Source organism: Eurosta solidaginis, chromosome 3 (genome assembly GCF_040869045.1).
Source record: "Eurosta solidaginis isolate ZX-2024a chromosome 3, ASM4086904v1, whole genome shotgun sequence".
Taxonomy (NCBI): Eukaryota; Metazoa; Arthropoda; class Insecta; order Diptera; family Tephritidae; genus Eurosta; species Eurosta solidaginis.
Window position 1 is genome coordinate 186,861,494 of NC_090321.1, and position 24,672 is coordinate 186,886,165.

At 35.6% G+C, this 24,672-nt stretch overlaps 1 protein-coding gene across 1 annotated transcript; it reads right to left on the reverse strand.

Annotated features, from left to right (window-relative positions):
- Positions 1–21,984: 21,984 nt before the first annotated feature.
- Positions 21,985–24,169, reverse strand: LOC137244775 (collagen, type I, alpha 1b). Its single transcript, XM_067774271.1, has one exon. The coding sequence runs from the start codon at positions 23,996–23,998 to the stop codon at positions 22,247–22,249; it is 1,752 nt and encodes a 583-aa protein (XP_067630372.1). The 5' UTR covers positions 23,999–24,169; the 3' UTR covers positions 21,985–22,246.
- Between the last annotated feature and the right edge of the window lie 503 nt (positions 24,170–24,672).

A 24,672-nucleotide genomic window follows, 5' to 3' on the forward strand; every position in this document is an offset into this window, starting at 1 on the left:
CTGTGCTTCGCCCCATTCAACGGGCATGACCACTCACGAATTATCGTCAAAGTCCTCTAACGGGAGTTCAAGGAAATGGCCAGTAGGTGGTGTTCGGGGGTTATAAAGCTATATCCGGTGACATTTCTGATAGCAGCATTTTGACAGGTAGGCAGCCTTTCTCGATCCTTACGCCAACTAGCGGAATTTTTTTGTATAAAACGTTTTTTAATTCAGTATGTAATATGTGTTCCAAATATGAGGCATATTGGACCAAAAATACGATTTTTTGAAATATATCGATCCATGCGCAAACTAGCGGAGTTTTTTGTTGTTTTTATTAGAGCTTACGATTTCTCGAACTGGTTCGAGAAGAGATTTCTTGCGAGATTCGCCTTCTCGCGAGATTCTCGAATCACGAAATACTCGTAAAGCTCGTGAGCTTCTCGAATTTCTATTTAATCAATGCGTTGGCTATTTTATATAGAGGTTACGATTTATTCTGGAGCACAAACGAAATTTTCCACAATACCACAATTAAAAAACACCGAAATGCGTGGAGTACTACCATTGCACCCACTTAATTGAATGTCGAGAAGCTCGAGAGCAATACGAGATTCGAGAATCTCGCGAGAAGCCGAGTTCTCGTTTTCTCGATAAAAAGTTTGAATATTATGAACAAATTCATATATATAAATATATTTGAGTGAAGTATCGTTGGAAAGGAAATTTAATAAAAAAAAATACACAAATAAAAAAAAGAGTGTAAATACTCTCAAAACGACGACTAAGTTGAATGTCGAGAAGCTCGCGAGATTTCCGAGTATTTAGAGACACGAGGATCTGGCGAGAAGCCGAGTTCTCTATTTTTCGGGTCTCGGAGTTCTCACTTCTCGCTTGTGTTTGAGAAGAAATCGTAAGCTCTACTTTTTATTGCATTGTCATTGGGTTCTGAACTATATTCCAAGTTTCAAGCTTGTAGCTTATCGGGAAGTTACTTAAATTTGGATTACAAAACCCGTAAACAACGCTCGCTAGACAGAGTCAAGCTAAATAAAACCGTTTAAAAACTCAGAAAGCCCTAAATTAGAGGTTCTAAATTTTCGTTAAATTTTCTCCAAATTTCGAATGTTTTCGAAATCGTTTTTGTGTTTTGTTAGCATATTTGCAGTTACAAAATTCATGGAAGTTTTTTTTTTTCAAATATCGAGAAAACCGAATAAAAAAATAAATTTTAATTGGCGAAATTCAAAAAAAGTTGTCTGTGCTATTTTGCTGTTCCCTGCTGTACGTACATAAATGTGTGCTTTTGGTTGCCAAATAGCATTGCGCCACTTCCACCGCTTTTATTAGCCAGACATTTTTTTTACATTAGACAGATTGCCCAAGCATTAGAAGAAACTTACAAACATTCCTAGGTACGAATAGCAAGGTGGAACAGAATAAATAAAGTTTTATACAGATCATTGCTAACACAAAATTTGAACAATTTGATAACGAACTCTGCAGGCACAAGGGAAAAACATGTCTGCTAGTAGTCGAGGGGAAGTTCCTGTTTCATTTATTAAAGATGTAAGGCATCCGTCTTAGCAGAAAATAGAACGTTATTATTTGTTTCAAAAAATAATAATTTTTGTAATGAATTTTTCGAACAACTGTAGGACTGCAGACTCCTGTACATCGCAGGGAAAGTTATAAATCGTCTACTTTTCCTTTTGTTTTAGTTTTAAAAAAGTTCGATTTATCTATAAACACATGAGATACTCATAATCATAACGGTTGACTGACAGAAAATTGTTCTCCTCTTTCGATTTTCCTCAGGAGGTCATGGTCAAAGCTCCCCGCTTCGCTTGATAAGTCACAAAATGGAGACACTAAAGTGCCCTGTGTGTGGATGCTAACGTGACTTGTACGGTCGTTCGTTATCCAATTTTATCAAGGTAGAATACACTGTAAGGCCTGGCTTCGATTATAGCCAAGCCCAGTTCCATTTTTCATCTTCCCATTAAATAGTATATGCATGTAGATTTGAAACTAGTTGTGACACAAATTTATCTTCCTGTTGCTCTGTAATCTAATGATCAGATTTCCACTATTTAAATTATCTTAGTCTAAAGCTCAGGTGAACTTCTCACAGCACCTGATATTTCTAACTTCTTCACCTTACCGGCATTCATTTGAATGCTCTGTTGTTAAGAAAAATTCACAGTAGGAGTTGTTTCTGTATTGACAAGGAGATTTCTGAAGATTCCAGTATGTTCCGGTACAATCACCATTAACCTGCAAGCCTGATCATCTCGAGAACGATTTAATATGACCATATTGAACCTTCTAGGCCTAACCGTCATCCACCTTGAAACCGCCAGAGCTTTGCCTGCGTAATTTGTATACAAAACACTCATATTTGTGACAGGATTCCCTCGCTTGTGTGAAGTTTACAATTGGGTTTCGGATGCTCTGAAGCTATAAAGCTTTGTATTGTGCTTATCAACCCTCAAGGGGTTTTGGGTGAGTGTTGCCGGTATTCACGGATCTAGCCCTGGTACGTTCCGGTAAATTGCATCATAAAGCACTAGTGTGATTATCTCGGGAAATATTTTAAAGGACGACGTTGAGTATTCTAGTAAATCCCTCCTCCCCAGCTCCGTGAGAAACTTGGATTGGCGAGTTCATCTCTTGTTAAATATATGTGTCATACATGCATACATATCACTAAAGGTGATCAATTGCTCTCTTTGTATATCACCTCCCATTTGTTTTCAGATCAACATGTCGGAATCGGTGGAACAACTGTATTTGACTATACTTGGATGATATTTAGTGACAGTCCTTCATCCTTTTCCCCTCTTTTCCTCCAATTTAATTATCTTAGGACCGTTAAGTGTCGGCAAATTTAAGCATAAAATATTGCTTTTCAACCAAAGAGACGGAGCTGTGTTTGTGAGCTTCACTTCCAGCCAATTTTGCCCTGCCCGTGCCGGAATACTATGAGCACACTTTTCTTTTTAAGGAATTTAACCCTGATCAGTATTATATACTTAGTCGCCAGTGGATGTGACCTGCCTTGTTCCCTCTGCTCTCAGGTTCTCCAGTAATTCGTTAGCTATCATTATGCATTGGTTACGTTTCTGCACGCATCCCTAAGGGGTATCTCTGGAAGTCGTTGCCGACCGTGCTCTTGAGAAAAGGTGCAACTAAATTCCATTTCGTGCATTTGACCTGCAAATAGCGTTCGGAAGAGGAATGAAAAAAAGTTAAGATAGTATCAACAATCGGATATAAGGGGGATAAATTTGTGTAATAATGATGCGATCCAGTAGATTTCTTCAAACTTTATTGACATGTAATAAAAGTTAAGTTAGGTGCCAATCAGCGTCCAAACAGACAGAAGGATAGATACGCATAGTTAAGCTAACTCATTACGTCATGATTTGAGAAGTTTGGTAGTCAATCCGGCTATATACAGGCATTTTCACTTCCTCCCGCGGTTAGGTATGACAATCCACAACCCAAAGTTTTGTAACCTCTTTTTCATAAACTTTTAAACACCTCGTTTTCGCGTTGATTTTTTATTAAACAATAACTATATTTAATCAAAGTTGTATAACAACCACTCAAACAATTCGATCTGTAAGCCGTAACAAAAAAATTGGACATCAAATTAGACATCAATAACGTTAGTCTAGATTATGTGTCCCCAAAAATTTAAGTGATTCGACGCGATGAGAGCTAAATTTTTGTATGGAATATAGAGCCCTGTGATCTAGATATACATACATAGATTGTAACCCTCCTAATAAAAATAAATAAATGTAAAGCGCGATAACCTCGAAGAGATCTAAGGCCGAGCTTCTCTTCCAATTTGCGTCGTGCTCCTCTTGATTTTCCCTACAAATTGACCGGACGGGATCTACATGTTTTATGTCGACTCCGAACGGCATCTGCAAGGCAGGCGAGTTTTCACCGAGAGCTTTTCATGGCAGAAATGTACTCGGAGCGCTTGCCAAACACTGCCGAGGGGCGACCCCGCTTAGAAAAAATGTTTTCTAATTAAAAAACCTTATTTCTAAAATGTTGATGTTGCTTTGCCCGGCGTGTGAACCTAGGGCATACGGTGTGGTAGGCAGAGCACGCTACCATCACACCACGGTGGAGGTAACCCTCCTAATGCTCAAAGGAAATAGAATTGATGTGAATCTCCCTAATATATTGATGAATGTTATAAATATAAAAACAACGTCTTCCGTAATAAGTTTTTTTTTCAAATTCTGTTATTTTCCTCCATTTTTTTAACAACGTCCACATTTTCGCTGCCAACATTTTACAATACTTTGAAAATTGCTTTAATCCCCTTTTCCCGCAAACTCAATTTCTCTTTTCCGTCATCACCAACCCGTACGTATGTATTTATTTATTCTAGCTCTGAGCTATTTTGCTTCATCTTACGGTTGGCCAACTCGATTAAATACAATGGGAAAGGGCAATGTTTTGCCGTTTGGGGTAGGTCCATCCTTTTAGTTACTTACAAATGTTGCTTTTGGCGTTTCGAAATCCAGTATACTAAAGATGAATGTGTTTGTATGTATGGCGGCATGCATCGCATATTTTGTTGTTGTTTATTTTTCTTAGATTCCAAAAACATTGTTGCCTAGAATTTTTGTGCAGCGAACGGTGAATGAACGCGCACATACTTTCTTATATTTTTATTACAGTGCTTATAAAAGTTGTAGTTTATAAACATTAAAAACAAAATAAGGGTCCCTAAGTTCGAGTGGAACCGAACATCTATATATTAATACGCTAACAAAATTTCCATACAATCAATTGACAGGCTGTTTCGCATACTTAGCATACGTAAAATCATATAAAAGTTATATGAATCGATTCGTTTTGATTAGCCGCAGTGCATAGGCCTATTTTTGGTAACAAATATTACTCTATTTGTTTATAATTAATAGAAAAAGTTTTCTGTAAATTCGAACAATTCATACAAATATCGTAAGTCATTTTCGTGCACATGCGCGCCATCTTTGAGAACAAGTATCTAAGTGTTCTAATGCGAATTTCAAAGACCTAAACCTTTATGCACAAGCGCGCCTTCTTTGGGAACAATTATTTAAGTTTTCTAATGTGAATTTCAAATTTTATGTATACTCGCTAAATTCGAAAGCACAAACGTTTCACCTACATTCAAATATGGTTCCCCATTGTTGCCGCTTACCTATAATATTCTACCAAAATCCTAAAAAATTGTTCCAAATTATTTTTAGCGTACCAAAAAATCTTAAATAGAATTAATTTTTGACCGGCCCATTTTTTGTGGCAAATTTCACTTAAACGTAAATACATAAGTCTTTATTTAACAGATTCTTTGTTTTTTATTTTAGTTGTTTTCAAAAAAACATGAAATCGCAATTAATGAGTTAACTTTTGTTGAAACTAACTAATTTATTTATAACAATTAATAGCAAATTTGCCCGAAAATGTTTTTGCATTTGCAGATTTAATCCTTATTTTAGATAAAGTACGTCGTATACTGAACAAAAAAAAAGTTACAAAAATATAACATTACATTTTTATACTCAGTTGAGCAGAGCTCACAGAGTATATTAACTTTGATTGGATAACGGTTGGTTGTACAGGTATAAAGGAATCGAGATAGATATAGACTTCCATATATCAAAATCATCAGTATCGAAAAAAAATTCGATTGAGCCATGTCCGTCCTTCCGTCCGTCTGTCCGTTAACACGATAACTTGAGTAAATTTTGAGGTATCTTGATGAAATTTGGTATGTAGGTTCCTGGGCACTCATCTCAGATCGTTATTTAAAATGAACGATATCGGACAATAACCACGCCCACTTTTTCGATATCGAAAATTTCGAAAAATCGAAAAAGTGCGATAATTCATTACCAAATACGGATTAAGCGATGAAGCTTGGTACATGGCTTGAGCTTATGACGCAGAATAGAAAACTAGTAAGCTTTTGGACAATGGGCGTGGCACCGCCCACTTTTAAAAGAAGGTCATTTAGAAGTTTTGCAAACTGTAATTTGGCAGTCGTTGAAGATATCATGATGAAATTTGGCAGGAACGTTACTCGTATTACTATATGTCTGCTTTATAAAAAATAGCAAAATCGGAGAATGACCACGCCCCCTTTTTAAAAAATATTTTTTTTAAATTCAAATTTTAAAAGAAAAGTTAATATCTTTACAGTATATAAGTAAATTATGTCAATATTCAACCACAGTAATGATATGTTACAACAAAATAAAAGAAAAATTTTAAATGGGCGTGGCTCCGCCCTTTTTCATTTAATTTGTCGAGGATACTTTTAATGCCATAAGTCGAACAAAAATTTACCAACCCTTGTGAAATTTGGTAGAGGCTTAGATTCTAGGACGGTAACTGTTTTCTGTGAAAAAGGGCGAAATCGGTTGAAGCCACGCCCAGTTTTTATACACAGTCGACCGTCTGTCCTCCCGCTCGGGCGTTAACATGATAACTTGAGCAAAAACGATATATCTTTACTAAACTCAGTTCACGTACTTATCTGAACTCACTTTGTATTGGTGTAAAAAAAGGCCGAAATCCGACTATGACCACGCCCACTTTTTCGATATCGAAAATTACGAAAAATTAAAAAAATGCCATAATTATATACCAAATACGAAAAAAGGGATGAAACATGGTAATTGTATTGGTCTATTGACGCAAAATATAACTTTAGAAAAAAACTTGGTAGAATGGGTGTGACACCTACCATATTAAGCAGAAGAAAATGAAAAAGTTTTGCAGGGCGAAATCAAAAGCCCTTGGAATCTTGGAAGGAATACTGTTCGTGGTATTACATATATAAATAAATTAGTGGTACCCAACAGATTGTGTTCTGGATAACCCTGGTCCACATTTTGGTCGATATCTCGAAAACGCCTTCACATATACAACTAAGGGCCACTCCCTTTTAAAACCCTCATTAATACCTTTAATTTGATACTCATATCGTACAAACACATTCTAGAGTCACCCCTGGTCCACGTTTATGGCGATATCTCGAAAAGGAGTCCACCTATAGAACTAAGGCCCACTCCATTTTAAAACACTTATTAAAACCTTTCGTTTGATACCCATATTGTACAAAAGCATTCTAGAGCCAACCCTGGTCCACTTTTATAACGATATTCCGAAAAGGCGTCCACCTATAGAACTAAGGCCCACTCCCTTTTAAAATACTCATTAACACCTTTCATTTGATACCCATATCGTACAAAAAAATTCTAGAGTCACGCCTGGCCCACCTTTATGGCGATATCTCGAAAAGGCATCCACCTATAGAACTAAGGCCCCCTCCCTTTTAAAATACTCATAAACACCTTTCATTTGATACCCATATCGTACAAACAAATTCTATAGTCACCCCTGGTCCACCTTTATGGCGATATCTTGAAAAGGCGTCCACCTATAGAACTAAGGCCCACGCCCTTTTAAAATACTCATTAACACCTTTCATTTGATACCCATATCGTAAAAACAAATTCTAGAGTCACTCCTGGTCCACCTTTATGGCGATATCTTGAAAAGGCGTCCACCTATAGAACTAAGGCCCACGCTCTTTTAAAATACTCATTAACACCTTTCATTTGATACCCATATCGTAAAAACAAATTCTAGCGTCACCCCTGGTCCACCTTTATGGCGATATCCCGAAAAGGCGTCCACCCATAGAACTAAGGCCCACTCCCTTTTAAAACACTTATTAACACCTTTCGTTTGATACCCATATTGTACAAAAGCATTCTAGAGCCAACCCTGGTCCACTTTTATAACGATATTCCGAAAAGGCGTCCACCTATAGAACTAAGGCCCACTCCCTTTTAAAATACTCATTAACACCTTTCATTTGATACCCATATCGTACAAAAAAATTCTAGAGTCACGCCTGGCCCACCTTTATGGCGATATCTCGAAAAGGCATCCACCTATAGAACTAAGGCCCACTCCCTTTTAAAATACTCATAAACACCTTTCATTTGATACCCATATCGTACAAACAAATTCTATAGTCACCCCTGGTCCACCTTTATGGCGATATCTTGAAAAGGCGTCCACCTATAGAACTAAGGCCCACGCCCTTTTAAAATACTCATTAACACCTTTCATTTGATACCCATATTGTACAAACGCATTCTAGAGTCACCCCTGGTCCACGTTTATGGCGATATCCCGAAAAGGCGTCCACCCATAGAACTAAGGCCCACTCACTTTTAAAACACTTATTAACACCTTTCGTTTGATACCCATATTGTACAAAACATTCTAGAGCCAACCCTGGTCCACTTTTATAACGATATTCCGAAAAGGCGTCCACCTATAGAACTAAGGCCCACTCCCGTTTAAAATACTCATTAACACCTTTCATTTGATACCCATATCGTACAAAAAAATTCTAGAGTCACGCCTGGCCCACCTTTATGGCGATATCTCGAAAAGGCATCCACCTATAGAACTAAGGCCCACTCCCTTTTAAAATACTCATAAACACCTTTCATTTGATACCCATATCGTACAAACAAATTCTATAGTCACCCCTGGTCCACCTTTATGGCAATATCTTGAAAAGGCGTCCACCTATAGAACTAAGGCCCACGCCCTTTTAAAATACTCATTAACACCTTTCATTTGATACCCATATCGTAAAAACAAATTCTAGAGTCACTCCTGGTCCACCTTTATGGCGATATCTTGAAAAGGCGTCCACCTATAGAACTAAGGCCCACGCTCTTTTAAAATACTCATTAACACCTTTCATTTGATACCCATATCGTAAAAACAAATTCTAGCGTCACCCCTGGTCCACCTTTATGGCGCTATCTCGAAAAGGCGTCCACCTATAGAACTAAGGCCTACGCTCTTTTAAAATACTCATTAACACCTTTCATTTGATACCCATATTGTACAAACGCATTCTAGAGTCACCCCTGGTCCACGTTTATGGCGATATCCCGAAAAGGCGTCCACCCATAGAACTAAGGCCCACTCCCTTTTAAAACACTTATTAACACCTTTCGTTTGATACCCATATTGTACAAAAGCATTCTAGAGCCAACCCTGGTCCACGTTTATGGCGATATCCCGAAAAGGCGTCCACCCATAGAACTAAGGCCCACTCCCTTTTAAAACACTTATTAACACCTTTCGTTTGATACCCATATTGTACAAAAGCATTCTAGAGCCAACCCTGGTCCACTTTTATAACGATATTCCGAAAAGGCGTCCACCTATAGAACTAAGGCCCACTCCCTTTTAAAATACTCATAAACACCTTTCATTTGATACCCATATCGTACAAACAAATTCTATAGTCACCCCTGGTCCACCTTTATGGCGATATCTTGAAAAGGCGTCCACCTATAGAACTAAGGCCCACGCCCTTTTAAAATACTCATTAACACCTTTCATTTGATACCCATATCGTAAAAACAAATTCTAGAGTCACTCCTGGTCCACCTTTATGGCGATATCTTGAAAAGGCGTCCACCTATAGAACTAAGGCCCACGCTCTTTTAAAATACTCATTAACACCTTTCATTTGATACCCATATCGTAAAAACAAATTCTAGCGTCACCCCTGGTCCACCTTTATGGCGCTATCTCGAAAAGGCGTCCACCTATAGAACTAAGGCCTACGCTCTTTTAAAATACTCATTAACACCTTTCATTTGATACCCATATTGTACAAACGCATTCTAGAGTCACCCCTGGTCCACGTTTATGGCGATATCCCGAAAAGGCGTCCACCCATAGAACTAAGGCCCACTCCCTTTTAAAACACTTATTAACACCTTTCGTTTGATACCCATATTGTACAAAAGCATTCTAGAGCAACCCTGGTCCACTTTTATAACGATATTCCGAACAGGCGTCCACCTATAGAACTAAGGCCCACTCCGTTTTAAAATACTCATTAACACCTTTCATTTGATACCCATATAGTACAAACAAATTCTAGAGTCACCCCTGGTCCACCTTTATGGCGATATCTCGAAAAGGCGTCCACATATAGAACTAAGGCCCACGACCTCTTAAAATACTCATTAACACCTTTCATTTGATACCCATATCGTACAAACTAAATTCAAGAGTCACCCCTGGTCCACGTTTATGGCGATATCTCGAAAAGGCGTCCACCTATAGAACTTAGGCCCACTCCCTTTTAAAATTATCATTAACACATTTCATTTGATACCCATATGGTACAAACAAATTCTAGAGTCAGGCCTGGTCCACCTTTTTGTCGATATCCCTAAATGGCGTCCATCTATAGAACTATGGCCCACTTCCATTTGATACACATGTCATACAAACACATTCCAGGGTTACCCTAGGTTCATTTTACAACATGGTGATTTTCCCTTACTTTGTCTCCACAGCTCTCAACTGAGTATGTAATGTTCGGTTACACCCGAAATTAGCCTTCCTTACTTGTTTATATTGCCTTTTATGCTAATTTATTTTAGTTCTTATAAATGTTTTTGCATTTGCAGATTTAATCCTTATTTTGGATAAAGTACGTCGTATACTGAACAAAAAAAAAAGTTACAAAAATATAACATTACATTTTTTATATTGCCTTTTATGCTAATTTATTTTAGTTCTTATTTTATTTTATTATATATCCTCTTATTTCAAATTGGTTTGTTATTATTTAAATGCAACTTGACTGAATCGGAAAATTTCACGATGTATATTAAACGAAAAAAAAAAAATTCCCAAAAACGTTTTTGATTTTAGGTCAAAGCGGTTACCGGCATCATAGCGGCCGTATTGCATAGGCAGTATATTACCCACTATCTATATATTAATACGCTAATCTATATATTAATACGCTAACAAAATTTCCATACAAACAATTGACAGGCAGTTTCGCATAGTTAGCATACGTAAAATCATATAAAAGTGATATAAATCGATTCGTATAGATCAGCCGCAGTGCATAGACCTATTTTTGTTAACAAATATTACTCTATTTGTTTATAATTAATAGAAAAAGTTTTTTGTCAATCCAACAATCTCTCCAAATATGGATATTTACTTTCTTTCACAAAAGCGCGCCATCTTTGGACAAATTATATAAGTGCTCTAAGACACAAACCTACATAAGCGTACGCGCTAAAATAGAATTTATTTTTGACCGACCCATTTTTTGTGGCAAATTTCACTTACACGTAAATACATAAGTCTTTATTTAACAGATTCTTTGTTTTTTATTTTAGTTGTTTTCAAAAAAACATGAAATCGCAAATAATGAGTTAACTTTAGTTGAAACTAACTAATTTATTTATAACAATTAATGGCAAATTTGCCCGAAAATGTTTTTGCCTTTGCAGATTTAATCCTCATTTTAGATAAAGTACGTCTTATACTGAACGAAAAAAAAAAAATACAAAAATATAACATTAAATTTTTTATATTGCCTTTTATGCTAATTTATTTTACTTCTTATTTTATTTTATTATATATTCTCTTATTTCAAATTGGTTTATTATTATTTAACTGCAACTTGACAGAATCGGAAAATTTCACATTTTATATTAAACGAAACAAAAAAACGTCCCAAAAACGTCTTTTATTTTACGTCAAAACGGCAAGTGGCATCATAGCGTGCATAGTAAGTATATTACCCACTATCTATATATTGTCACGGATATTAGCATCACTAAGCTATACCATCACTAAGGCCATGCTAAGCGATATTTACGTCAATAATCAAATCATGTATACACATATATAAGGCAGCCGAGAGATGTCACACACAGATGCATTTACTTATACGACTATGTGTGCGCGAGAGACTGTAAACTACAAAGATTCACATCAATAATTCAATCATTATGTATCTACATAAACGAAACAATAACTGCGTCTACATATATGTACCATGTACGTATACGAACAGCGGAGAGTCATTGCACTAACACATGCATATATCTGAGAAGTTTGAGAGCTACTGGACTAGTAAATTCTGTAAGCGCCTAAAAGATGTATAAAATTGTGCAATTTTAGTTATAGCTGAGAAGTTTGAGAGCTCATGGACAATGCTAGTAGATTCTAGAAAAATGCAAACGAGGAAACCAAAGAGTATAAAAGGCGGCAGATGTAGAGGCGCTGTAATTCAGTTTGAGTTGAGCTATCAATCAGTTTGATTAAGCACGCGATCTGGCGGCCAATCGTAGAGTTTCACTTGAGTTATCAATCAGTTTGGTTATTAAGCCAGCGAGTAGCAAAGTATAATTGTTATTGTGAAGTACTTTAATAAAGGCCATTTTTCCATTGTTCAATACTGGAGTTATTTATTCAACAGTTTAGTGATTCGAACTTAGCAGAGGATTGCAAATAAGAGGATTTGCAGTAAATTCGTTACAATATTAATACGCTAACAAAATTTCCATACAATCAATTGACAGGCTGTTTCGCATACTTAGCATACGTAAAATCATATAAAAGTTATATGAATCGATTCGTTTTGATCAGCCGCAGTTCATAGACCTATTTTTGGTAACAAATATTACTCTATTTGTTTATAATTAATAGAAAAAGTTTTTTGTAAATTCGAACAATTCTTACAAATATCGTAAGTCATTTTCGTGCACAAGCGCGCCATTTTTGGTAACAAGTATCTAAGTGTTCTAATGCGAATTTCAAAGACCTAAACCTTTATGCACAAGCGCGCCGTCTTTGGGAACAATTATTTAAGTTTTCTAATGTGAATTTCAAATTTTATGTATACTCGCTAAATTCAAAAGCACAAATGTTTCACCTACATTCAAATATGGTTCCCCATTGTTGCCGCTTATCCTAAAAAATTGTTCCAAATTATTTTTAGCGTACCAAACAATCTTAAATAGAATTAATTTTTGACCGGCCCAATTTTTGTGGCAAATTTCACTTAAACGTAAATACATAAGTATTTATTTAACAGATTCTTTGTTTTTATTTTAGTTGTTTTCAAAAAAACATGAAATCGCAATTAATGAGTTAACTTTTGTTGAAACTAACTAATTTATTTATAACAATTAATAGCAAATTTGCCCGGAAATGTTTTTGGATTTGCAGATTTAATCCTTATTTTAGATAAAGTACGTCGTATACTGAACAAAAAAAAAGTTACAAAAATATAACATTACATTTTTTATATTGCCTTTTATGCTAATTTATTTAGTTCTTATTTTATTTTATTACATATTCTCTTATTTCAAATTGGTTTGTTATTATTTAAATGCAACTTGACTGAATCGGAAAATTTCACGTTGTATATTAAACGAAATAAAAAAAACGTCCCAAAAACGTCTTTGATTTTAGGTCAAAGCGGTTACCGGCATCATAGCGGCCGTATTGCATAGGCAGTATATTACCCACTATCTATATATTAATACGCTAATCTATATATTAATAGGCTAACAAAATTTCCATACAAACAATTGACAGGCATCGCATAGTTAGCATACGTAAAATCATATAAAAGTGATATGAATCGATTCGTATAGATCAGCCGCAGTGCATAGGCCTATTTTTGTTAACAAATATTAATTTATTTGTTTATAATTAATAGAAAAACTTTTTCTTCAATCCAACAATCTCTCCAAATATGGATATTTACTTTCTTGCACAAAAGCGCGCCATCTTTGGACAAATTATGTAAGTGCTCTAAGACACAAACCTACATAAGCGTACGCGCTACACGGTGAAAGATTAAAACATGGATTCCCATGGTTGACACTTGCCTATAATAGCCTCTACCAAAATCCTAAAAAATTGTTCCAAAATATTTGTAGCGTACCAAAAAGCTTAAATAGAATTTATTTTTGACCGGCCCATTTTTCGTGGCAAATTTCACTTACACATAAATACTTAAGTCTTTATTTAACAGATTCTTTGTTTTTAATTTAGTTGTTTTCAAAAAAACATGAAATCGCAAATAATGAGTTAACTTTAGTTGAAACTAACTAATTTATTTATAACAATTAATGGCAAATTTGCCCGAAAATGTTTTTGCTTTTGCAAATTTAATCCTCATTTTAGATAAAGTACGTCTTATACTGAACGAAAAAAAAGTTACAAAAATATAACATTAAATTTTTTTATATTGCCTTTTATGCTAATTTGTTTTACTTCTTATTTTATTTTATTATATATTCTCTTATTTCAAAATGGCTTATTATTATTTAACTGCAACTTGACTGAATCGGAAAATTTCACATTGTATATTAAACGAAACAAAAAAACGTCCCAAAAACGTCTTTGATTTTAGGTCAAAACGGCAACCGGCATCATAGCGTGCATAGTCAGTATATTACCCACTATATTTATTATTAGGCTAACTTTGTTGGATTATATATCCATTAATCGGATGCTTAGATTCCATAACCCTAATTTTTTTATGTCGCTTAAAGTTATGAAATCAATTTTATTTTAGTAAATATGTTTGCGTGAATAACTTTAATGTTTTTGTTTGTTTTTCTTTTCTTTCTAATTTATTCTGCTTTGTTATATCTTAGTATTGTATTGTTCACAGACGACATTTTATAGTAGATATGGTCATATATATTCATGAAATGGAGTGTTTATAAATTTAATACAAATTAATTACGTACATAGATCTCAATGGGAATCCCAACATTAAATATCCGAACATTAGAATCTTCATATTTCCACAATGATCACATTAAATCCCGGAAAAAGTCTAAGTGCACTTATTGCGTTTTTATATGGAACTGTTTGTACACTTCACTTAATTTTTTCGCAATTTAAGTACTTTATTTTTTTCTTTGATTAAACATTTTTTAGTAAACTCTGCTTTCTTTCTCATTACATAATTTTTTTATATTTTAATTTTATTTTTTATGAAGGTATCCGCTATTCTACTCGAAATTTTTGTTTTGTGTCACACTTACATATTATATATGTATTTATACAAAATTAAACGGGTGGCGTGAAATAGGCTAAATTCCTTTAGCAAATTTCTTCGTTTTTAACTAAAAGTTCGTTTTTTTTGAATTATGACACAATTTAAGTAAATGGGCGATATATGTATATGGGTTATATAGGCCTACTGGGGAACCGAGCTCCCAAAACCAACTTCGGTAGTGCGCTAACGGGGAACTTCCGTGTGGTGTGGAAAAACCTATTTTTCAATTCAATTTCAAGTAATTTCACCATAATTCTATGTCAATTTCATTTGATTTTACATAATTTTTATATTTTTGTTTAAGGAACTCCATACCAAAACGTTATAATTACACGCGAAAAGTTTGTAGAAAATTTAAGAAAATACAATCACAAAGTACAAGGTCTTAGATCAAATTCAAAATTTTAAGGAAAAAGTTAAGTAAGTTAGACCAGTTTGCTATATTTCCAACACTTGATGCATAGACTGAGTTGAAAAAAATACACGTTGGTCGAATTTCGACCACAGGCGATACTAGTTATTATTACTGAATTATTAGGTTCTTGTGTGCTTTCAAAAATATTATACACATCTACATATCCATATGAAGTGGGCGCGGTTTTCGTTCGATTTTATTTTAAACATCGATGAGACGTGAGTGCCAAGGAACCCATATATCGAATTTCAATAACATTATATATCAAAATTTACCTAGGTAAGCGTGTTAACCGACATGCGGATGGGCGGATGGGCGGACGGACGGGCATGGCTAAATATTTTTTTTTTTCATCATGAGAACTTTGATATTTACCTTACTTCGCGTATGCCGTTACGATGTACCATTATGCGAAATAAATGTATCTAAGTAATTGAAGAATTGTGTTGAGCTGAGTATAAGCACAATAAACCAAATACGCAGTCAGTATATATTAATTAGAGTGTGCCGAAAAAATTTTATTTTTTTTTTTTATTTTGGTAAAGCGAAAATATTGCTCCAAAAATAAAACACCCAAAAATATCAGCTTTTTATTAAAATGTTTGGAAGTATGGGAAATTTTCAAGTTTTTACAAAAAACGTACCAGTGTCTAACTCTAAAGCACGGTATTCTCAGAAGAAAATTCTCAAAGAAAATTAATAAAAAACGGAAAACACATATTTGAAAAAAAAAATCAAGTTTGCCTTACAAGAGGAAAATAAGAAAAACTTCTTGAGCGTTTTCTTGTGTTTTGGAAATTGCACTTTAGAAAAAAAAAATCGGAAAGGAAAACAAATTTAGTTCAGTCCACCCCAATGTATGTATAAAATCAAGTTGACATAATCAGCAACATTTTGGTGTTTATTTTTAGGGCTGTCGAGAATTACATTTGCTTCACTTTACACGCTGCTTATTTCTTGATAAAATTGATTTATGTATACCCCAAGCAAACTACTTATGTTATGTTTTATCATACTAACTTTGGAAAAAAATATATTTCATGCAGTTTTTACTTACATATGTACATATTTATGAACATACTAACTGAAAGGTTTGACAACATGCCAACACTTGAAATTGAAAATCGGTGAACGTTACACCACGACACTTTTTTTTACTGACTATTTAGTGGTAGGTTCCATGTGAAAGTGGACCTTTGCGTGGAGATAATTTTTCTTACAAAATTAGAGAGCATGTGGATGCAATTGTTGTAAAAACCTCCAATCAACCAAAAAGTATTAAATGTAGTCTTTAAATGCATTTTCAACAACTTTTTTTTCCTCTTAAAGTAAAGTGCTGATTGATCGAGCACGTGCTGTGCTCATGCCCTGCGCTTACCAGGCTAAGACTCCAGCTATTAGGAATGATACAGCTCTCAGATCTAGAAGCAGCAAGTGACCCAAGTCCTACAAAGTTTCTAGTATTTGCCAAGAGAACGGAGTTATTTTAAAACATAGGTCCTGGTTTTTGATAGGGTTTTTCAGTTTGGTCGTTAAACCAAACTTCTGGTAACACTACGGACTGACTCAGTCTATGCGAGGTCCTCATGGACAGACCAGTTTAACCTAACCTAACCTAAAGTGCTGATTGAACTTTTTCAATTAGGTAACCAAAGGTTGTTTTTCAAACTGTCAACTGATTAGGCATTGCTAATACGCATTACAATCCTAAAAGAGATATCAACTAATTACGTCCAGTAGAAATTTTAATCAAAATACAACATCAATGAAGTAGGTTTTTTTATGGGCCTTGAATCTGAGTGAATTCTTAAAATTTTCCGTAACTCAAATTTGTTTAGCCCATGAAAAGAACACATGTCGTGTACCATATCTTAAACCTATGGAATATTTTTTTTACTATTAACAAGTTTGTTTAACGTTTTTCATTCAAACATGTTCCACCCGCGAAAATTTTCTTCCATCCGCGACATTTTATTTTACATTATAGCTATAAAATCATTCAAGGAGAATTAATTATTTTAATAATATTGGATTCCTTAAATAGTCGTTTTTCTAGAAGTTTTAGGCGATAGAAACTACTATACATTTGCAAAAATTTTATAATATATAACTTCACTTATAATAGAACCATTTTTCTGTTCCACCCATGACAATTAAAAAACTTATTATTACCTGCATATATACTAAGATATTGTGAGCTATTTTAATATAACAGTACTGACTCAATGGTGTCTCAGCCTATCTATTAGAACATGAAATCTTCAGCTGGGTTTATTAGAAAGCGTCAACAAAGATGAAACATCGTGTAAAAACATCCCCAGTGCTAAAAAGGTTATATTAAGAAAAAAATAACCAAGGTTAGTATTTTACCAATAAAATTTTCATAATTCTCACAAAAAGGAAATTGACTCAAGAAACTCTAACAGGCTCTGTAAGTTTGAATCAAAAACTATACTAAAAGAGAAAAACTGTTTTCGCAAAGTAGGTGATATTTAAATCAGTGGTGCACAAAGCCGGCGGATTTTCGAATACAAGCACAACTTTTTTTATAGTAGTATGTTTTTACATGGAGAACGTTTGATCAAAGAATTCTGCTTGAATTACAAGCTAAAACCATGGCGGAATTATACAAGGTGGCAGCATGGTGACTAGGGTGGCCACAAGAAATCAATTTTAGATTTTCCGCTGGGGCACCCCCCCCCCCCCCCCCCCCCCCCATAAAATATGCCAATAGATTAGAAAACGATTATTGCAAAATTTCAGGCCAATCCGATAATGTCAACACGTGCCTCATTGAGGTAAGAATTAGGCAAAACAGCGATTTTTCAGAAAAAATTTTAGTGTTTCATCAGTAAAAGTGAAACCATTTATGCCAGGAACTTGACTCGTATACCATTCGATAGGTAATTTTATCTGTTTTCATATTATTTTCATTTAAAGCGATACGGGCAATCCCCGGTTAACTCATATAAAAAGCTCGAAATTTTCGTAACATTTTGTCGAATTCCCGAATATTTTCGAAAACGTTTTTGAGATTGGTTTGGATAGTTTAATTTTGGTTTGGATATTATCAATTTATAGACGTTTTTTCCTAGAATACATATCAAAAATAGAAAAACCGCTCTTCTTCTGTTCACTGGTGTAAGCGTGTTAGCTTACCCTCACTCTCAATCGCACTATCGCCTAAAAGGTTAATTTTAATTTTCACAAACTTTATGTACATATAATAGCAAGATTAACGTAAATGCGAAATTTCAATATGATATCTTCAGCGGGTTTTAAGTTACGGCTCAAAACTTCTAAATTTTCTTCTTCTAGTTTAACACTACTCCTTCGGCCGCTTAAGCTAAGATTAGCACCAAAATTTCATGCTATCGAACAAAGTGGCAAGATTAGTCAACTTCAACTGGAGTTTAAACCCGAACTGAAAAACCGGACCTTAATCTTTTTTCAAATTTTACAAATATGTAATATTCAAAGCACATATCCAGTTTCATCTCCTTATCGGTTGTTGGTTATATTCTATCGCGTTTCTTACATTTCCCGGCAAATATCAACCCGATATCTGCAAACGGCTTTTGAATTTTCATCTTCTCCAAAATTTTTCCAAATTTTTTTTCTCGTCGTAATTTCAACCCACGTATCAATTTTCATATACATCTTTGGTATTAAATTATCGCATTTTTCCCCTTTTTGGAAATTTTCGATATCTGAAAAGTGGGCGTGTTCATGTTCGATCTCGCCACACTTCAATCAGTTGCAAGCGCAGGAGTTGTCTATGGGGTGGTTTTGAACATATGGAAGCTCATAGTAAGCATCCGTTATTGTCAAGACTAGTTTTGCGATAAAAATTAATAGAAACGGGAAGCAATCCGATAATGAAAGACTTGTTTATTTATTTCATATTTCATATTTCATTGGCGACGCATTAGTAAAATGCAATCTTGTATACTACAACAAAAGTAATAATTACATAAAGTTCGTTTAAAAATATACATATAATATATAAAAGATTACTTCTTGACTTTTGACTGAAATGAAAAAAAGCAAAACCCCTCCTCCCCCCTTGCGTACGACCCTGACTTCAATACCAATATATCCTGGGTCAAGATAAACTATGATACCAAATTCAATCAAAAGTAGTTTTCGATCCTGATAATTTTCATTAAAGGAATTCTATGTCTTCTCGATTTCTTTATGCCACCACGTACTATCTACTTCAAATTATAATACGCGTGATGGGCCTACCACACCGAAGATCCTGCGTTGAAGCCCCGGGCAAAGCAAGATCAAAAATTAACAAGTTTTTTCAATTCGAAAAAAGTTTTATCTAAGCGGGGTCGCCCCCTCCCCCTCGGCAGTGATTTAGCAAATACTCTGAATTTATTTCTACCATAAAAAGCTTCTCCGTGAAAACTCTTCTGCCTTGCAGATACCATTCGGAGTAAGCGCAAAAAAGTTAGATCCCGTCCCTGCATTTTTATGAAAAATTAAAAGGAGGCCTACGCAAATTGGAAGAGAAGCTCGGCCTAAATCCCTAAATTGCGTCTTACACTTTATATTTATTTTATTTGAAAATCAAATTGTGCTAATAAATCGATGTGAAATTGTGTTTGGGTTTTGACCCTTTTTAGTTTAGTTTGGGAGATGCTATTTTGAATTTTCTTCGACCTACTCTAAAGTACACACACACTTATGCATATCACTGTCACTGCCGCTAAATACATTACGCTTATTAGCTGGAATGTCAAGCGGATTTATATGGAGACGCTGCACAGTGGTCGGTCTTATATGGAGTTGGTGGCCAAAACTACTTCCGGTAGAGATATCAACGTGAAACATTGATCACGGCTTTACAAATATGTGAGAATCATTTTTTTCAATAAAATTGGTACGACTGATATCTTCATACCGACCAACAACCACCCACTTTCACCGCATACAAAAAGTAAATAGATGTGGGGGCAAAAGTGGTAAGATGTGTCAATCGCAAATACAATGTTTAATAGGATTGAAAAAAGGAATTAAAGTTATTAAAAGATCTTGCATACATTACAATAACAAATCAACAAACACACACAAAAGTTTACATTTGCATATCGTCGACTGGATAAAATAATGTCGTATGTTATACTGTTTTCATACAGAATCTTAATGATCTCATTTCACCTTCTAATGAAATCGTAAATTTTTTGCTTTCACACATAAGTATCTGCTCGATTAGTATGAAGGAGGAAATGTCAAGCGAATAAAATGACAATACTATATGACAGACAATGACATTTACTTAGACAAATGACATTTTTAAGCACTGAACACACCAAAAACTAAGAAACTGAACGCTTCCAACAGAGTTGCATTGTGCTTTTGACTTCATTAGGCATTCGACTACCCTGCAAAAATCGCGAGTACTCCATGCATGCATGTATGGAGTACTCGCTATGGACCAACCGAGTACTCCAAAATTAACCACAATTCATACAAAAAATATGGTCCAATTAACATCGCGATGTCCTAGGACTGGACCATATACTCCAGCTTCGCATTACATCAGAGTAATCCATGGAGTAACCACAGTCCAATAAACATCGTGTAGTGATTACAATCGTTAAAAACGACCAATGATCGGCTTACAACATGTTCGTGTAGAAATATGAGTTGGTCCATTGCTGCATTACAGTGGAGTACAATCTTAAGTACTCCAGTGGACCACATGATCCAACGATTTTTGCAGGGTAGTCACTAATGAAATAATTGTAGATTCGAATTTTGTAGGGAAGATTGAGCTCAATAAGCGTCTTAATGTAGAAAACTGCATTTATTATTCAATAAGCCGTCTGTGTGAAAACAGTATTATATATGAACACATATAACATACGACAATAATTAAAACTGTCGCAAAACATAGTTAGTAGCAGAAAGTGGTAGCTGATATTAACACTTTAGAATCTTAAAATTTTGACTAATAATCGGCGAGGAACCCAACTAAAACTTTAGCTGAAGTTGAAATATTTGTGCAAATAAACACTAATAAAGGCACTGGTGTAATTTTAAATAACAAAAAAAACACGACAAGCTAAAGACACTATAATTATTTCAAAATGAAGTAAGTACCTTTGACTTCAACGTTCATTTTTATTTATTTCAATACAATGATATTTTATGTATTTTTAAATAGCTTAAACTTTCAATTTATTTTTAACTTGCTCAAAAACCAGCCATAGCCTCAATTTTGAAGCTATTCTTAAAGAGTACAGTTCGAATACAACAAAAATAAATATACCGTTTAAAAGCCTGTTGTAATATTTTGGTGACAAACTTTTCACTTTGATTTTTTTATTTTTGGCCTATGGAACCGACCACTGTGCGCTGGAAGTACCAGCCACAGCAGCAGTAGTAGTTTGATCTTCACAGGGCTTAACAACAAACAAGCAAAAATAACACGGGCCAGCAAAGATAACCCTTCAAATGTACATGCTCATGTAGTCTCAACTCAAAGTCACTCAGCGTGTATGTCGACAAAATGACGGCGAAGTTTGATAAGGCGGTGCCGTGAAATGCTGCGAAATACTTTTTCGCGACTCTGCCACAACAAAGGTTAGTATAAACAAAATCCAGCTTATCTTTGCTGTTATAGTTTTTTGTTTTTATTCACAGAACTAAATAGTTTAAGTATATAATTTATTATTTATAAAATAAAAAATAAAAAACACTTAAGAGGCTTAAAAAAGTAAAGCGTCATATTCATTACATTATTATTATTTATCAAAATTCATGCGCGATTTTTAAAGCATCAAAGCACCATTTCTTTAGCTTCTGGGAATAGCAGTACGTCGCACCCATCGCTTTAAGCTTTCAAGCTCTTGCAATTTGTCAAAGGATTAGTCTAAGTATTCTTTTGCGTTTTCGCTTAAGTCACTTTTGTTATTTTGCTCAGCGTCATCTGCCTCATCAGTGGTGCTTTTATTTGTATCGTTACTTTCTTCACCTTCTAGCGATCGTTTACGCCTATCTTCCTTGTAGGTCGTTTCATTGGCTTCATCTGAATCAGCGTCCATAACTTCACAACCCTGCACGTAATCTTCCATTGATGTGTCTTGCATTTTTGACTCAATGACGTCATTAGTTTCTTTATTTTCTCCCGATTCCGAATCGAAAGCAGAGTCATGTTGTTCTTCTTCTTTGCTCTCAATAGAAACAGTATTTTTCTCAACTCCACGCTTTCTACGTACTCCACCTGCGCCTTCAGCAGCCTTACTTTGATTAGATCCAGCAGCGTCTGGCTTAGATTTCTCCTCCGAGGAGCCTTCTTCGGATGAGCTATCGATAGCTTTGCGTTTTCTGCGCGCTCCATCAGCACCCTTAGTACCCTCTCCATCACTCGCTCCAGCAGCACCTGGCTTACCCTTCTCCTCTGATGAGCCTTCTTCTGATGAGCTTCCGTCGGCATTGCGTTTTCTGCGTGCTCCATCAGCACCTTTAACACCCTCTCCATCACTTGCTCCAGCAGCACCTGGCTTACCCTTCTCCTCTGACGAGCCTTCTTCTGATGAGCTTCTATCGGCTTTACGTTTTCTGCGTGCTTCATCAGCACCTTTAGCACCCTCTCCATCACTCGCTCCAGCAGCACCTGGCTTACCCTTCTCCTCTGACGAGCCTTCTTCTGATGAGCTTCCGTCGGCTTTACGTTTTCTGCGTGCTCCATCAGCACCCTTAGCACCCTCTCCATCACTCGCTCCAGCAGCACCTGGCTTACCCTTCTCCTCTGACAAGCCTTCTTCTGATGAGCTTCCGTCGGCTTTACGTTTTCTGCGTGCTCCGTCAGTGCCCTTACCTCCCTCTCCTTCACTCGCTACAGCAGCACCCTGCTTACCATTTTCTTCTGACGAACCTTCTTCAGATGAACTCTCATCAACTTCGCGCTTTCTGCGTGCTCCATCAGAACCCTCAGAGCCCTCTCCATCACTCGCTCCAGGCGCACCAGGCTTACCCCTTTCCTCTGAAGAATCCTCATTAGATGAGCTGTCGGTGGCTTTTCTTGTTGTGCCTGCGCCATCTGCACCTTCTCCATTATTCGCTCCAGGAGATACTGGCCTGCCTATACCTTTTTCTTCTTCTGATGATGATGATTTGTCCTTGGCACTACGTTTTCTACGTTCAATGTATTCATTTTCATAATTCGCCTCGTTATCATCTTGCTTGTTATTCTCCTCTGAAAAGTTCTCTTGTGAAAAGCTATTTTCTTCGGCCGGTTGTCGTCTTTTACGCATTTCACTTGCATACGGCTTTTCAAGGTGATAGTATCGTTCATACGCATCTTCACTTTTTAATTCAATGTTGTCTTTAACAGACTTGGGAGGATTACACAAATCTACATCAGGTATTGAATCGGGTGAACGCTTATCAAGTAATTTACTATCACTTTCTTCTCCTACAGCTGACTTCGGATCGAGGTCGTACACATCTTCAATCGAATCGGAAATAACTGACGAAAGTTCAGCTTTCTTCTGCGTGTTCTCATCGCTTGTTGAGTATGATGATTTATCTTGTAGTTCTTGCGCAGGCAGTGGTCCAGCTACCACTAGCGTAGAACACAGCAACAAAAGTAAAGCTCTTAACTTGAGCGACTGCATTTTGGCAACCAAAACCTCCACTAACTATTCGCCAAGAAGCCAAGTTATCTGTCCTCTCAAATTTTTAATAAAATAGTTTAATATAAAATATAATTTTGGTTTTTTTTCGCTATTTTGATTTCGTAATTCTTCTTGACCGTCTCGTTGGAAGCACAATTTCTCACTGAAAGCTGAATTCTTACACCAGTTTCATTAAGGCTATTCAAATAAACGCCCGCTTGATGCAACGACCATTGATAAAAATTTAATCAATGCTTTTGGCGTGTAGTGTAATCACAAAGGAGCTTTCAATGCGATTTTTTTGTTCCTTTTGGCAAGTTTGTCTTATCAGCGCCGTGTTTCGCAGTTTCATGATGATTCAATTCCCGCATTGACCATCACTATGGCATTTTTTATTATTTATATAAAGTTCAGATAAAATGGTTAATGGATAATAAAAATCTCTTAGTTTTTGAGAAAGAGGACAGTACTTCAATATGACTAAAAATGATCCAACAGAAAATGAACATGATGGTAAATGCTAACTAATACTTACATACTAAAAAAACGAGCAAGAGCTAAGCTTGTATAAATCGAAAATAGTCCTAAAACTGTTTTTAATATATCCGCACTTGAGAGCATACACTACATAGCTAAGTCCCTTATCACCAAATTATTTTAACATACCATTTGGT